At 37.0% G+C, this 17,609-nt stretch overlaps 1 protein-coding gene across 1 annotated transcript in view; it reads right to left on the bottom strand.

Moving 5' to 3' along the window:
- The window catches only part of LOC124789875 (tyrosine-protein phosphatase 10D-like), a 361,743-nt gene that overhangs the window by 99,648 nt on the left and 244,486 nt on the right, over positions 1-17,609 (bottom strand). The window contains 6 exon segments of the mRNA XM_047257389.1: positions 3,539-3,644; positions 6,887-7,024; positions 9,529-9,651; positions 10,129-10,297; positions 13,301-13,317; positions 13,320-13,403. Coding sequence (XP_047113345.1) covers positions 3,539-3,644; positions 6,887-7,024; positions 9,529-9,651; positions 10,129-10,297; positions 13,301-13,317; positions 13,320-13,403 — 637 coding nt within the window.

Here is a 17,609-nt window from a genome sequence, read left to right as displayed (position 1 = left end):
TGGCCGAAAGCTATAATTGTCTGAATCTTTTTGTTGTGCCTATCGCAGGCATTTATTTATTATTTACTGGTCATGTGAATCTAGGGCTATATAGTGTATAAAGGATATCTGGGCCATTTATTAATAACTATACAAATTATTTGAAAAAAATTTTATGCACATCAGTTTAGCAAAAAGATAATATTACACAATATTTTATTATTCTATACACTTTTCAAAAACAATCTTAGTTGTTGCTGCAGTTTTGCCTTTCTAGATACTCCCTTAATGTACAGAAACAGTGCTTCATCAAGTAATCCTTCACTGCTGATTTGAAACTGCTGCTATCCGTTATTATTTTTGTGGATTTTGGTAACTCATCATACAGTTTGATGCCAGGATGCAGTATGTCTTTCTCTATAATGCTGTATTAGTCTATTGTACATGCACATAATTTGTCTTGTCTGGTAGCTGTGTATGGATTCATTAATAGGTGATTCATGGACTGCAAACTGCTTAATTTTTCTATTATAATAAATACATTTTCTATCATGTAAAGACATGGAAGAGGTAGCATTTTGTTTTTCTTAAATAGTGGCTTTCACGATATCTTTGGACAACTCTTCCATTACTCTAGTAAAAATTTTCTGGAATCTAAATGATCTCAAACTTACTCCACAATATCCCCAAAATACTATACCACATTTCAGTATTGAGCAATATTAAGCAGAACATATGGTCCTGGCATTATCATATTATATATTGTTCCTCAGAACTCTTATTGCAAAAGATATTTTGCTCCGTTTTCTGTTTATGTCTGCATGTGTATCCCATTTCATATTCTATATAATAGAAGGAAACATTCCACGTGGGAAAAATTATATATAAAAACAAAGATGAGGTGACTTACCGAACGAAAGCGCTGGCAGGTCGATAGACACACAAACAAACACAAACATACACACAAAATTCAAGCTTTCGCAACAAACTGTTGCCTCATCAGGAAAGAGGGAAGGAGGGGGGAAGACGAAAGGAAGTGGGTTTTAAGGGAGAGGGTAAGGAGTCATTCCAATCCCGGGAGCGGAAAGACTTACCTTAGGGGGAAAAAAGGACAGGTATTCACTCGCACACACGCACATATCCATCCACACATACAGACACAAGAAGACATATTTAAATATGTCTGCTTGTGTCTGTATGTGTGGATGGATATGTGCGTGTGTGCGAGTGAATACCTGTCCTTTTTTCCCCGTAAGGTAAGTCTTTCCGCTCCCGGGATTGGAATGACTCCTTACCCTCTCCCTTAAAACCCACTTCCTTTCGTCTTCCCCTCTCCTTCCCTCTTTCCTGATGAGGCAACAGTTTGTTGCGAAAGCTTGAATTTTGTGTGTATGTTTGTGTTTGTTTGTGTGTCTATCGACCTGCCAGCGCTTTCGTTCGGTAAGTCACCTCATCTTTGTTTTTATATACCATTTCATATTCTGTTGTATCCATATACCCAGAAATTGTGTACACACTGTTTTTCTGATTGTTTATCCATTTATTTCAGTATGTGGATTAGCTGGTGTCATATTCTGGGTGGTGAGTATGTACATTGCAACAGATTTTTCCAGATCTATAATAAAGCTGTTATTATTGAAGTACACTGCTATATTCTTTGTAATGGCCTTCCTTAAGCAAGTTTTCAATGGTTTCTTTGGCATGTTCTGTAATTAAGATGCTGGTGTCATCTGTAAATTGTTATATTTTATTGTTACTACTGTTATAAATCATTTACATGTAGTAAGAATAGGATTGGACTGAAAATGAAACCAAGGGGAACTCCATGTTTGATCACTTTTAAATCTGACTAAAGGGTACTGACTTTCTCATTTACCTCATGTGTTATTTTCATGATCTGTTGTCTTTCATGGTGGTACATTTCATACAATTATATGATGCTCCCCTAATACCTTAATTCTGAACCTTACCAAGTAATTCATCATGACTGATTGTATAAAATACTTTGGTAAGTCTAGGAACACGCTCAGGGTATTTTCCTTCCTACCTAGCCTCTGTAGCATTTCATACAGAAAAGAAAAGGTTGCTGCTTTGGTTGAGTGATTTTTCCTAAATCCATGTTTGATTCTACTGTTATAAATATCTGTTTATTCAATTAGACAGTCTTTTACTTAAAAAAGTTTCTCTAGAATTTTTAAAAATACAGACATTAGAGAAACATGTCTACAGTTTGTCACCTCTTCCAGTCTTCCTTTTTGTACCGTGATTGCACTTTAGCAACTTTATAAAGCATGTTGGAAAGTTACAAGTTGAGAAGGACAGGTATACAAGGTAAGTCAGTGGTTCAAAGATTAAGTCTACACTTTTTTTCCCCAACACAATCTGGTATTTTATCTACTCCTGGTGAGTGTTTTGATTTTAGATGCTTGATTTCTTGCTGTAATTCTTGAATATTAGTTATGAGAAATGTTGTGTTATCTGCCAAATCAGTTTTTGATGTCATTTGAGTGGGTGACATTTTTCTCATTAAGCTTTCTGCTATATTCAGAAAATAGCTGTTAAAACACATTAGCTACATCCTTCAGGTTGCTAATTGACTGTAAATTCTGACTGTACATTTTCATTCAACTGTTTTTTTACTTCCTGTTTCTTTCTTTACAATATTTCAAACAGCTTCTATTTTGAAACTACCTGGCAGGTTAAAACTGTGTGCTGGAGTGAGACTCTAACTTGGAACCTTTCCCGTTCGCTGGCAAGTGCTCTACTTGTCTGCAAAGATCCCACAACTTTGCCATAATAAAATGCAAATTTCCTGGTATCATCGAAGACCACAATGCTACCTCTGTGTGCAGTTTTACTCAATACTATATTTGTGTTGTTTCAACATGTCACAAACATTAAATTAGGTTGCAAGCATTAGGCCATTTATACTATTCTTACAGTGTATTTATTTTGCATTAATGTAGTTATACAGGTTACACTTTGTTTCAACTCTGCATGACTCTTGTCCTCATTATGTTTGTTATAATGTTGATAAAAGTTTGTATTCACTAATGTCCAGACAACTTCACATGTATTGTGACCCCTCTAAGGTTTTCTCAGTGTGACTGATTAATGATGTGCCCCCAGTTGTTCAGCCAAGTTGCTTCCATTTAATGCACAATATTTTGACGACATATTTCGCGATTTCCTTCAGCTGCTGCTAGTTACGCTATTACTAGTACTCGTTGTCTCGAGTCCAAACAGGCTGTGCACTGAAGTCCAGGCAGAGAGAACACATAACAGCACAATTCTCAGAACTAAAGGATATGACTAAGTGTCATCAAAATATTGTGAATAAAATATACACAACTATACTGAACACCATTATTAAAAAGTACTGTTGCCTCTGAGTTGATAATTATTTAGAATTACAAGTACACCATCGCAGACAAAATACTCATTTGCATATATGTTACATAGAATAACAATAATAATCATCATTATTTGAGAATTATTGCATACATGCAAATATTATGTACAGCAGTAATCTGTTAATTATAAAAAAATTGTTACCTACTTGATCAAAAAATCAGAAAATAAAGTATTCTTCGGGGCATCCCAACGAACTAAAATTGAATTACTTGTTGTCCGCTCAATGGTTAAGTTCTGAGGTGGGTAGGGATCTGTAAGTTACGAAATACATTCTCAATTAAAAGTTCCAGATTGTTGCAATATACTGAATACACTAAAATGATTATATGTAGAACCATGTTGTTTATTGTTTATCCTTCTTAGACATAGGTTTCATTCTTTAGCAGGCAGAGGAAAAATTATTTTATTTTATTGTCAATTTTGGTTTTATTTCCACAAATTTCAGTACATTTTTCCCAATTTCCATGTTACATTTTGACAACAATATTTAAAAGATAACAAAATTACTAAATTTCTCAACATAAAGACATGTTATGAGCTATGACATGCATCAAATCATAGCAAACTAAACAGTGAAGATGGCACATCTGAGAACAAATCCAGAATGACAGAATGGACTCTTAAACTTTAATAAATGGTCACATGACTATCACGCAAACATCAAAGTATCCTCACTGGGAACATCCAACATGCTTGACACTGAAGCTCTGTTAATAATCACAGTGAGTGTGAAAGCCAACTTTTAATCACAGGGGAGGATTCTGAAACAATGGACATTCAGCAGAATGTGAACCAACACTTTCTTACTGATTATGACTAGTAACTAAAACTACGTCTATCACAGTTGACTTCCACCACTGGGTGATGGGTATTATGGCCTGCACAAAGTGTAACTCAGAATTTTAAACATTGACAAGTTATCTACCAGCATCAACTGTTTAGTTGCACACACAATGTGGTTGGGTTTAACAATTCCTATCAGTAAAAATTGTTGGTTATCCCAATATCAGACACTAAGCAATTTCAACAGTTTTAGCAGCAAATCATATGAAGTAATCATTATCAGATAGTACACAGATAATGCCGATATTAGTCAACTGATGCCTTCCTTCAGAATTATGACTTTTTACTAGACATTTTTACTAGAAAAAACAAGAAAAGACAAATTTTACCATATTTCTTCAAAACCACCACTCATAATTATGTTGTCAAGAGCTGCCTGTTTTGGCCAAATTATGTTACTACCTGAACAAAATTTTCACGTCCTAAATCATCAGGAATGCTAAAAAGTTGAGCATTACACATGTTACAAAGTAAATAAAACATCTCTAATTCTTATAAAATTATTGTTGACAAAACTGTATTAATGGGCATAATTACATACTACTAAAATCTCTATAATCTACCTTACTATAGGTCAATGTCTGAAAACATTTGGTGGCATCATAGAATAATAAAATATAGGGCTACACTTCTGTATTATCTTATGTCTGCATATTACCTAGCACCTTATGATTCTTCTAGCTGAAAACAAATACTAATCTAATTGTGAACCATGAACTGATGTGATTTCTATTCGAATAGATTCATTACACTCTTAACATTTTACATAAAGGGCTATTAAGGTACGCGTCACAGGCATTGGTTAACACCATGAAGTGCTGGAAAATAAAAAAGTAAACTACTATAACTCTGCTGACTTGGATATCCCAAGGGACAGATTCTGCCTTTTAGCTCTTAAGCTTTCTCTTATCCACGTCTATTCGTAACATTTCTTTGTAAACCATCTGAGAGTAGTGCAGTCAGTGATGACAGGAAAGGGGAAAAAATATTCTGACACACAGCACAGTAAGAGTGGCCCTTGCTAATGTTTCCATTCAAGCAGTGTGCTACTTCCTTGTTTCAAAGTTTTCATAAAGCGAGGGCATGAAGCATTACGAGAAGTTTGGAAAGTAATTCATGCCACAGATGGAGAGTCTAATGATCACGAAATGTTTCTACTGTGACTTCTCTGTTTGCCAGTCAACTCTTGGTGACTTCCTCCTCTTCCAGGTTTTGAATCAGCTATCTATGTGCTCCCACAGAAGACTGTATTAGTGACTTTGTCTGCAGGGATTGGTACTGGAAAGTAAGTACTTGCATATATCAAATTATGATGTATCTCCAACAGCAAAATTCATCTCTAATATTGTGACACTTTAACCATGTGTGTATGTCCAGCATCCCCTCCTAAACAAATGGATCAATTTCAACCAAATTTGGCACATACTACTTGGGGAATCAGCAATGTGATGGTTAGAATCTCCTAGCTCCCAAGGGAATGGAGATATGGGTGAAAAGGGTTTTTCAACCCCTGACAGCAGATAAACCACTGACATCAGATGGGCACAGCTAAGTGATGAGAGAGGGGTGTAATGGGACACCCTTCTTTAGCATTGCCATTTTTTTCCATAGAAGTAGCTGATACCAGGAATAATTTCGAATCTTGTACAGGTTAAAATTATCTCAGCTGTTTCACTAAAAGAATTTAATATGGTTTTGTATATGATGTATTATATTTCAGGCTAAAATGTATAAAAAGAAATTAATTTCTTACAATCCATATGTACAGCTAAAATTACTCTTCTTTAAGAAATATTTGAAATTATGAAATATCTGGAATACTTAAAATTCCAATTATTATTCACTCAATCTGATGCTTATTATTAAATTTATTTCTGGATTCATTTACAAAATAATGACATAACTTGCTGAAGATTTTTCTTTTGTTAACAAAGTTTGTAAACTCGTTTGTTTTGAGAACTCTTTGGAATATGGTTAGTACCACGGAAAGTAGTAGTAGTAGTACTAGTAGTAGTAGTAGTAGTGGGCATGCTTCTGATGGAAATGGATGCTTTTTTATATCTGGCACTAGCAATGTAATTTGTGGTGTTATAGAAGTGGAAATTGTAAAGATGGTGTGACAAAAAATAAAATTCAAGAATAAGACAGGCAAATCTCCAAACATTATTATGTCAACTAGAACCCACAATGTTAAAGATATTTCAGCCTTAAGAACCTACCCGTGGAGGGAGAAGCGGTCAGAGGTCAAAAAGGGGGGGGGGACATAGAGAGAGAGAGGGGGGGGACATGGTCAGAGAGACAAAGAGGAGGACATGGTCAGAACGAGGGAAGCAAGGGCAATAGACAGGAGGGAGGGGAATGGGTAAGAGGCAGGTGGAAGATGGACAGGGGTAGTGGACAGACGAAACAGGAAGGGGGGGGGGGGAGGGTACAGAGATGATCAGGGAGATGGAGGAGAGGAGGAAGAAATGGGCAGAGACATGAGGAGGAAGAGAGAGACAAAAACATAAGGGGAGGCTGAGATGGATAGAGAAATGGAGAGGAGAAGATGGACAGAGAGGGGGAGAGGAGGAAATGTGGGCGATATATGTGCTATACGTGTGCACAGGGGAAGCTGCAGCTAAAAGGCTATATTTCAATAAATACTTACACACAGCCTGAAAGTATTCATGTGGCTCGCTTCGTAGACCATGACTGATAGCAAATACTTTCACTTCATAGCCTGCTCCAGGGTACAGGTCCTCCAGCAGAACATATGACAGAGTTGTTACTTTTGTCACACTTTGTCCTGTTAAAAAACAAAACAAATACAATTCATCAATAAAAGTTGCAGGCCACTGTGTGTGAAATGCTTTACAACTACAAGAATGCTGCTTTTTATAGAATTCTCCGTTCATTGCCATCCAAACATTTCACCTGATTCTGATCAATACTGAAATATGAATCAAGGGAACGTGGTCATCATGGACTGTATTTTTTTCAAGTATTTTGGCTTGTAATAACACAAAAACTTTAATAAACACTTGAATGAGACCTTCATCAAGTAATTAATACAAAAATTATATGTTGCTTTTATCTACAGAGGTAACTGTCACAACTCCATTCACAGATGTATGGTCTTCCCTCTGCCAGGAACCGTTCAATCGGCAACAATATCAGTACAATGACAAATATCTACAGTTTCTTTTGCTGCCATCAGCATAGATGCTTCATTGACTTCTGTTAGGGCATTATGTGAGCATTGATAATACCTCTCCAATTTAACAGGTTCAGGTGGGACACCCATTATAGCACAGAATATCTGGGCTGCTTTTCTACCCTCTCAAATACACCCCATGGCATAGCAAGGGGAATATACCATTTCATAAAATTTTTACATGTTACAGGAGATGTCATTGTACTCTTAGTAGTTTTGCATACTTGGCATTCCACTACAATTTTGCTAGATTGGCTTCTTCTTTTACTTGTGTCCTCACTAAACATAAACATTTTTTCACTGTTACAGGATTTACATATAGCAGTAGACAAAAGCAATCGTGAAAGATAGCACTAGTTTAATTAAAATACAACCATTATTTTTATTATTTACAATGCCAACATTCTTGTTCATCTTTGCTAAGACATTTTAACTTGCATTTTGAAGCACTGCCTGGTCGACTTTTAGGCCTAACCTCTCTTTGCTGTGGTGTACTAATTTATTCATTTTTAATACCATTTCCAACATAGTTTTTGCATATTGCAATGGAAATTGCTGAAATATGCCTAAAACAATCATAACAATAAGGTTACAATGCAAATGCATTGTGAAAACAAGCAAATTAAAGTAAAATACTTATATCGACAAAAAGATCAACTGCAATATATCCCTCCTTGCTGTAGAGTCTATATGTTCTTCAAAGATATTAAGAAAAAGAGTTGCTATGGAAATATCAGCACCAAAATTGAATAGTGGGACTTTTAGGCAAGGCTTTGTGTTTGACAGTAGCATAACACCTAGGCCTTTAAAAAACATGTACTGCATCTGCTTTGAAAAGGCATCTAAACACAAAAATGGTGAGGTAATACAAATGAAGTATATATCTCTACAATCAGGATTGATCACAGAATTTTATTTGTTTATTTTAAGCAAAATTTTCATTTTTGAGTCCTCATGATGTCCAGCTTCCTTTAAATGAGAATACAGAGTGCTGTGATATTTGGGGAGATTAGACAAAAGATAATGACAACTTTGAATTGGAATCCCCCTGCCCTAAAGCCAGACAGACTGGGCTCAAAAGGATTATGCTAAGTTCCACAAGGTCACACTCTCCTTTTCAGGAAGGAATCAAACATAAGATTTAAAAATAAATAAATTAAATTAAAAAGAGTTACAAAAACAAATGGTGAAGGATGGGCTGCCATCAGATCAAATGCGCCTCGGATGTGGCCTGTGGTATGTGCATCCCCGACTTCAATTGTGAGAGTCTTTTTGTTGTGCCTATCTGTGATTCAGCATCTCTGCTACATGGTGAGCAGCAACTTTCCTTCTCATAATTGTTACATTCCATCCCTGGCTTCAAGGGTTGTTATTCTGTCATGTGTCCTCCTTTGTCAGTACTACTTTTCTTTGTATTTGTTTTCTACTGTCTACATAATAGTAATTATCTTAAGTCTTCATTCATAGCCTCCCTTTGATTTGTTTAAGGTCTCTAAAATCCATCCACTAACAGTTTTTACATGCTTCCCTAGTGATACTTGGTACAACAGTATTTTAACAGTGTGGGCCTAATAGACTGCAGTCCAATATTTCAACTGATAGGCATGCAAAAACAATCTAAATTTGAGTTCTCCAAACCCAAAAATAATTAACATATATCTTTAGTTAAAGACTTAAAACAAAGTTTGTGACTGGTTGCTGGTTTTAAGTTAAATTTCCTCTGTATTGTAAATGGCCGTCTAGCTGAACATATCTGTGTTTAGATGCCTTTTCAAAGCAAATGCAGTGCATGTTTTTAAAGGCCTAGCTGTCATACTACTGTCAAATGATTGACAATATATACTCGCAGGAACTTTGTACAGCAATTATATATTTTCTATCAAAATATTCTATCATTAAATATTCCTGCTGCCATCAAGACAAGTAAAAACTAGATTAATCAAACAGTAATAAGACAAAACGTATATTTAGACATTTTTGTATTGCAATAATAAAAATTTAGTTTTATTGAGGCTGCAAACAGAATCAGGAGACATATTCTACCAGAAATAGGTTCCAGTTTTGCAAAAGCATTTCTTTTAACTTCTAAGGCATACCTGTGTCATTCCTCTTGTATATCACTTCAAACTTGTCCTGGCGAGTCTGAACATCACATTTCCAAGTAATGTTCAAACCTTTCTCCATGGGCAGCAGGTCTTTAATGATGGGTGCGGAGGGTCCTGTCAATTTTTATTGTAAACATTGTAAATAAATGCAGCTAAATCCACAACACATTTTCAATACAAAGATCAGATCAACTTGCTATATATTTACTTAGCTATCTGTTACTGATTGCGAGTATAGAAGTAAGGTCCTGGGAATATTCTATATTTTTAAATTTCAGGTAAAACTGGCCGTTTCTCTCATTTCTAACATTTAATTAGTGTCATACAATGGCCTTGGAATGGGATATTTAACTACTGCCTTACACATAAAATTACTAATGCAAACTGTCATGAATCGCTTGTTCCAACTCTAAAAATGGGTGTTGTGTATAAAATAAAAATTGGTTTCTTATATGATACAAGTCAAAAACCATGGACATGCAACCATAAGTTTGAAGGTAAGTTACTGTTACACATCAGCTTCATGAAAAATATTTTCACTCAAAAGAGTTGTAGCTCAGTAAACCATAGCAAATTCTTGTACATACTTACTAGTGGCAGCATAGATGCTGGTTCCATTGCTTTCTAACTGATTAGAGACTGCTTGCACTGTGATGGAATAGTTTCGACCGGGAAGTAGAGACTCCACCACTACATGAGGTTTGTCAACATACAGCCAGTTAGTGTCCCCCTGAACAGTCTCCACCTCGTGATAACTTATCTGTGGTCACATCAAAAGGGAAAAATAGTATGTTAGCCACAGACCAATAGTTCACAATTTTAATTTCACATGTAAAAAAAATCTGTTTACACATATTTTGAATTGGCAGTTGGAAAAACAATATCAGATGTTGCTTTAAAACATTGTAATGCAGTTATAAACTGTTTATTCATTTCCAAAGGTCTATATCTGCCAATATGTTATATGTACAAATATGACTGATGTATGAACAGAAGCATAAACTCCCCTGAGTTTGCATTGTGCTCACCATTTGGCGTACGGGTGCAGTGCCTGGACACAATGGCAACAAAGCAAGAAAAGAGTTATTCTGTGTTGGAATACGCAAAATATTTATCTATTAAAACAGCGCAGCATGCATTCAGAAGGAATTATGGAAAGGAACTGCCATACACAGAGAGCATGTGCATTGTTATTGACAAATCATGGACATGGGTTGTCTCGGTAAACAAAAAGGTGCAAATCATGGACATGGGTTGTCTCGGTAAACAAAAAGGTACCAGTTGACCAAGTGTGCCAGACGGAACCATGTAGAGGGAGAGCACACTCAAGTAGCAGTTGTTTGTAGTCCATCTCATGACCAACATTCCCATTCTCCATGCTTAGATTATATTAAACACTTTTTGGTTCATGAATGTATGAAACACGATGTCAAGGTTATTTTTACTGTGAAATGGTACGTACTGGTTCTGACACTTAGTTCAATTTTGCACTTTCTTGTAGATTTTTAGTATTTAAAAAATGCTTAATTTAATATTTTTATACTGTTTACATCAGGAAATATGACGATGGGCAAAACCCAAAACATGCATTTGCAATAAATGCACCAAGAAACAACTAGTACCCGTTTGTTTGTGACTACTCAGCTTTTCCAAAATCCAATCAATTATATCACAGGCTTTTATTACTGAATAACTCAACCCTTTACTTACTACACTAAGGCTAAGTGAAGGATATTATAGGTCATTTTCTTCTCTCTCTCTCTCTCTCTCTCTCTCTCTCTCTCTCTCTCTCTCTCTAGTTGTTAGCAGAACTCTTCATAACTGAGTAAATCCGTAAATCCGCTAAGAGACTATTGCCAGTATGCCCAATGGCTTAAAGGTATTACATATTATCCTTATAACACCTTTCTGTGACATGAATGTTTTCTTCCTCAACGACGTGGTGCCCTGAAATATGATACCAGAAGACACTGGTGAACCTAGAATATCAAGTGTCATTTATAGATTTCTCCTTGTACATTATTTCTAGCACTGTGGTCAGGCCCCATGGAGTATGGAATTTGTTGTACTGTGCTTTGAAAGAAGCAGGTGAAAAGTACACACTATGAACATAATGCTTTACATGCCAATATACTGAACATAAGTGATGTTACAACCAGTAGCATCACTACAAAATGATAGTACCATCAACCATATATAACTGACAATAGCCAATAATCACTTGACATAACTGGAAGCCAAAGAAAATTTTGTTAAATAACCTTACTCAGCAAACACGATTTCGTATTTAGAAACATGTATACATCAACATTTTCTGGCAACACTGTCAGCAAGTTATGTTGAGGACAGGGATCTATGAGACCTTACTGAACATGTCGTCATGTGTGAACACATCAAAGCCACACTTGCCAAATAACCGTGGCAATGGTAAGGCGTCATATTGAGGACAGGACTGTTAGCCTTGAAAGCACTGTATATTTAGCGTATGAAGATGCAGATATGCAAATACAGTACCTTAAACAGAAGACAGATGAATTTAACAGCTGCAGGAAATGGAACGATTGGATATGTCTTAAAAAAACTCTCCTAGAGAATGGAATGTTGGTATATCACTTTACAAGAACAGTGCTACATAGGAGCCAACTGCACTACAAGAGTTTCCTAAGGAAGACTGAATGTAAGAGCAAACCATTGCACTTTCCCATTATTCCAGCTCATGTGCTTTTCATTTAATAAAAAATGCTACTCTTTACTATCATCTCAAAAATAAAGAAAAAATGCCAATTTCACTGCAGCTTATATTATTCCAATAAATTTACTTGTAATTTTTAAATGTTAAAGCAACAGCATACCTATAAAAAGTTGTAACAAGTAATGAAAAAAAAAAGAGTTATTTTTTCAAAAATAATCTCAGACAGGTAATCCACAAGTTGAGTAGGGGCGGTGGGGGGGGTGGGAGGTTGAAGGGGAGGGGGTGGTAATGATGGTCAATAAGAAAGTTAACTGTAATAGTCAACTGCATCGTTGTTCTCCAAAATAAGTCATCATATCATAATTCTACATAATGAGACCACTCACGGAAAAGCACAAGCATTGAGTAGTCCGATAGACACACACAAAAGACAGAAGCTTTCAGAGTTACTCTATCCCTCCACGGATAACACCTAAGGCCAGCAAGTTTCTTTCTATTGTGTGAATGTATCGACAGCTCAACATTTCTGCTTTTCGGTGAGTGCTCTACTTTAATGCAAAAGTATTTACATTCTACAAAAATTTGCCTACAACATAATTCTTTATAGATTTTGGCACGGTAAAGTTTTCACACATTTTTTGGACAGGCTTTACTTACTCTATTTGCTGATGATCAAACACTTGTAAATTAAACCTGTCTTTTCCTCTAAAAAGGTCTTAAGAACATGGTAATCTCATGTGAGAAAGTACTAAGTTTCCAATACAACTTAAAAACACTATGTGAAAGGAAGCCAACTGTCCAACTGAGTGTATTATGCATTGGTTTCATATGACAAACATGAACAAGTAGGTTACAACATGACGTTGATTATTCTTGCGCTGGACATCTGCTCACACATAATATACAACTGCATGAGCATTCGTCACAACTGCTTTACTTCCTTGAGGAGATATAATAATTGGCATTAAATGGGAAACTGTTTTTATACAAGACCTTAAATTGAAAAATGTTGGCAGCGATTAAAACAGAATTCCATTTTCCATGGCAGGTTGACATTGCTCTAAGAATTACCTTGTAATTATCCTGAAACTTGAGTTATCTGGTGTCCACGTAATTGACACAAGACCAGTACTCTCATCAGTAACTGCTTGTACATCCAGGACTGGCAGAGGCTCTGCAAAAAAATTATTTAAGAAAATAAATAACTACACAAATCACACACCTCAGTAACCTAATTTTAACTCTTCTTCAGCATTAGCTTCAACCCTCTGGTATTAAGAACTATGTGTTATTGTATGTGCACTTGACCTGCAAGCCTGTACTCATAATTGGTTACCTTTAAATTTAGCATGCTAGCAACATAATCCACAACAGCACTTCAGAACATTTTGAACTTTGTTATCAACATCAATATAATGAAAGATTGTTAAAACTTCCATTAGCAATTATTGAAGAGCTTCCTCAACATTGTGAACTTTTCATGAAGGAATTATTTTAAGACTGCTTCTTTTGTCTAAAATCAATACTGTTCAACATTAGATAGTCCAATCCACAAGTTACTGGCAGCATAGTCTTCTGCCGACAGCATTCTCTTGTGTAACCAGAAACCATAAAAATGGAATATAGCCAATTTTTTCGTGAGTAATGGAAGCCGGAACCGAAATACTGTCATATTACGAGCCATCAAAATCTGAAAGCAGGGTCATCAGTGTAATACAAGACTTACCACTGAAACCACGTTTATTGCAAACAGCAACATACACCCATAACAGAACAGAACTCTGGATGGATAGTGCAGCTATTATACAAACATAGAATATTCCTGAATATAGATAAACTAAAATATAAGAAATTTGGAGGACCTTCCAGTAATGGTAAATACTTATAACAAATAACTGCTCATAGTTATGTTTGGACTGGTGGCCAGCCAGTGGCCCTAACTGCTACACCACATTGTATGCAGCACAGCTTGCCGCATAACTCCCTCTCCTTGAATAAAAGCAACTTGTTCTCTCAGAAGTTCTTATTGGGGCCAACTACAGCACCCTTGACCGAGATCTTGTTAATGGTCCTATGCATGACAACTCTGGTGGATCCTTGTGTCCTTGTCATGTTGTCGCCTTCAGTTTCCTTGAACAAGAATCTCCCATCATCAATCTGCATCTCAAGACCGTAGTAGCATTTTATATGGATGACACAAATGGTGCCCCTGCACTTTTACCTTCTTAATAAAGGGTCATAATCCTCAACTTTGTATGTGACATTAAAAAAAAGTGACAAAGAATATGATTTGGCCCGAAGTAGCATTTTAGCAACTTTTCTAAAGGACCCACCTTCCAAACAGGTTTAACATCCACATAGTCCTTGGGCTGTACCTCACTGGGCCAGAGCTTGGTGTTACAGTGCTCTCGGTCTTTTGGCTCGGTGTCCATGGCCCATAACAGAACCAGCTGTTTTGCTTCTTCGGTCCTTGTGATGAAGTGTTTCACTTACTCACCTTGAGTATTGTCCAGACAAAATGGGAATAGTGTATCCACTGTTCTTTCGGCCTCAAGAGCGTGGAGCAGGAAGAATTGTGTGAAGACCACAGTGTCTTGCTCGACTCTGCTGCAATACAAGTGACACAAGGGGCAGTACTGTATCCCAATCACACTGTTTGACGTCAGCATACACCGACAGCACATCAGTCAATGTCTCACTGAAGTATTTTGTGAAGCTAATTGTCTGCGAGTGGTAGGCAGTTGTTATTCTGTGGTTGATTCTGCAATTTACACTAAACTGCTATGAGATGAAGCAGACATCTGGATGGACTTTAATAACTTTCAGATGTCCTAACCACACTTTTTATTATTTCCAAACTTGCCTTACGCATTTTGACATTCCACCATTTTCAAAGGTTATAAAATAAAACAGAAAACTGGTATCAAAATATATGAAAATATGTTACATTTCACCATTGTTTAGAGACATAGTATAGTAAGTTGAATATGGTTGTGTAGCTTTTCACTGTTGTGTCAGTCACAGAAAATTCTCCAATAGATACATTGTATCTCGTCAACATTCTTAAGCCAGAGAGAAGTGTGAACAGCTATCAAGGAACTAATTAGAAACACCTCCTTAAGACAAGGAAAGCTCTTCCCTGCTATTTGTTTTAGAAAAAATTGGCATCTCCCTGCAGAAATCCTTAAAAGGTATGTGCATGAGTACAGAAGTCCTTTATGAATCACCAGTAGTATGAGCACACACCGAGAAAATTTCTCACTTCATAACTGTGCCGAGGAGTCTGAAAGTCTATGATTGCTGTTTTTCTCTTTTGATCGTCACAAATCCATCACCATTCACAAGATACCCCAAGATTCTTATTTCTTGGACAGTGAAGAGGCACTTCTTCTGATTCCAGCAGAGGGCTGTAGTCTGAACACAGTTCAGCACAGTTGTCACGCAACTTTGATGTTCTTCAAATGTCTTAAAAACGTGGCAAAAACCATCCAGTTCGAAAAGACATGCTATCCATTTAAAGTGTCAAAGTAAGTTGTCCACCATATGTTTCAAAGTCGCTGCAGCATTATACAGTCAAGACAGCATAACTTTAAACTTATACAGGCCATCAAGAGTTATGAAAGCAGTATTTTCCTGGAACAGCCTCACCGATCTCAAACTGCCAGTAGCCTGTCTGTGTGTCCATAGTTGAGAAATACTTGCTCCTTTCAAGCATTATAGGGTATCTTCAATGCCCAGCAATGGGTGGACAGCTTTTTTCATGATTTTATTCAGTCATCTGTAACCGACACAGAAAACATGAGGTGCCACCCTCCTTCATAAGGGCTTTTTGAAGATTCAGTGATGCTATCTTGCAGCATCTTCTCCACTTCCTCTCAGACAATCCGTTGTTCAGTTGGGCCAGATCCTATTGTTAGTTTCGTAGATATCTGATGTGTTAATGGAGCACACATCTGCGACGGTGGCACTAAGCTGTCCTTCCTCGACTGTTTTGGCTGTCACTATGCTTATACCTTTTGGGACAGATTGTGGCTGTTCATGACAGTTAGTGGTCTTTCACCACCTAAAATAATTACGATAATCGTTGGCACGTATATTTATTTTGAGAGTGTGAGTAGCTTTTTGAAACTGGCAAAAGCTACACAGTTTATCTGAATATTTCAACTGATAAATGGAGCTCATCTACGGGATAATGGAAGGGCAACAATGTCTTCAACAACTCCCCAAAGAAATTTTTTTATGTGTGCTTGTTGGAGTGGCTTCCTCATTCTTGTGCTCTGATCTTTCACAGTCTATGACTGCTTGTGAAGCCACACCAAATCCCATCCTAGAATAATATTATGACTACATTCTGCTAAAATGACAAATCTGAAGGGCTCAGTCCTGTCATTGATAGTTATTCTTGCAATACCTGTTGCCATTGGCTGGACATATCTTCCACCAGTGACTTTCAGCACAATAACTTTCCTATCACGGAACATAGCCTTTTTAGGTGACAATGAAAAATATTCAAATTTACAGAAAGAAAAGCCCTTGAATCAATTAGTGCCTGGACAAGTTTGCCATCAGTGGTGACGTAAGTGAGATTTTCTGGTATCTTCATAACCAAGATTCATGGACGATTTTCACCTGTGGTGACCTCACTTCCACAGATGGTCGTCTTACTTAGTTCTCCTGAAATTGGAGGCTAAGTGAGCAGTTGGTACATTTTCACAGTGATGGGAAACAGGTACAGTGTGTTAGGGAACAACTTGTCCAGGGTATAGCAATGGTCTCCCCCCCTCCCCCTCTCTGCAGTAGCATACAATGTATCCATGGCATCCACAATGGAAACACGCCAGAGTGTGTTGCCCTCTGTCCTCCAAATGTCTTTTCTCCTGTGGGGCGTTATACTTGGCAGAGGACTTGGTTGTGCTGGTGTTGGTTGGATGCTGCATTGCCATTTGACAGCTGAGACATTACATTGAGTAGGCTGCATTCATTCTTCCTGACACATTCGACTGAAGACAGAAACTGGTACTAAAGGTTGACACACATCATTTTCTAAATTCTCTATAAACTCCTGAAGCATCAGGTCAACACTGATGGCTGCAACCTCTTGCTTACTCAGTCCGACACTTCCGGTTGCCATAAAATGCTGTATCCCTCCTCTCTCCCTACCTGGAGTAGGAGAGAGGTGAGGTGATGGTGGCGGTCATCCACAACTGCTACTGGACTACATTTGGAACTCAGTCACACTTCCTTTGTTTCATTTTTCAGTTGCATTTTGAACTGGCAACCTTCAGCTTGTGACATTAACTGCTACGCCACACTGTATGCACCACAGCCTGTGGCACTATTTAGCCTGATTTTCTATGGGTAACAACAGAGGTTTCTATAA

This window comes from Schistocerca piceifrons, chromosome 3, assembly GCF_021461385.2.
Source record: "Schistocerca piceifrons isolate TAMUIC-IGC-003096 chromosome 3, iqSchPice1.1, whole genome shotgun sequence".
Classification (NCBI taxonomy): Eukaryota; Metazoa; Arthropoda; class Insecta; order Orthoptera; family Acrididae; genus Schistocerca; species Schistocerca piceifrons.
Note: the sequence above shows the minus strand (reverse complement) of the source record. Positions and strands in the feature narration are given on the sequence as shown.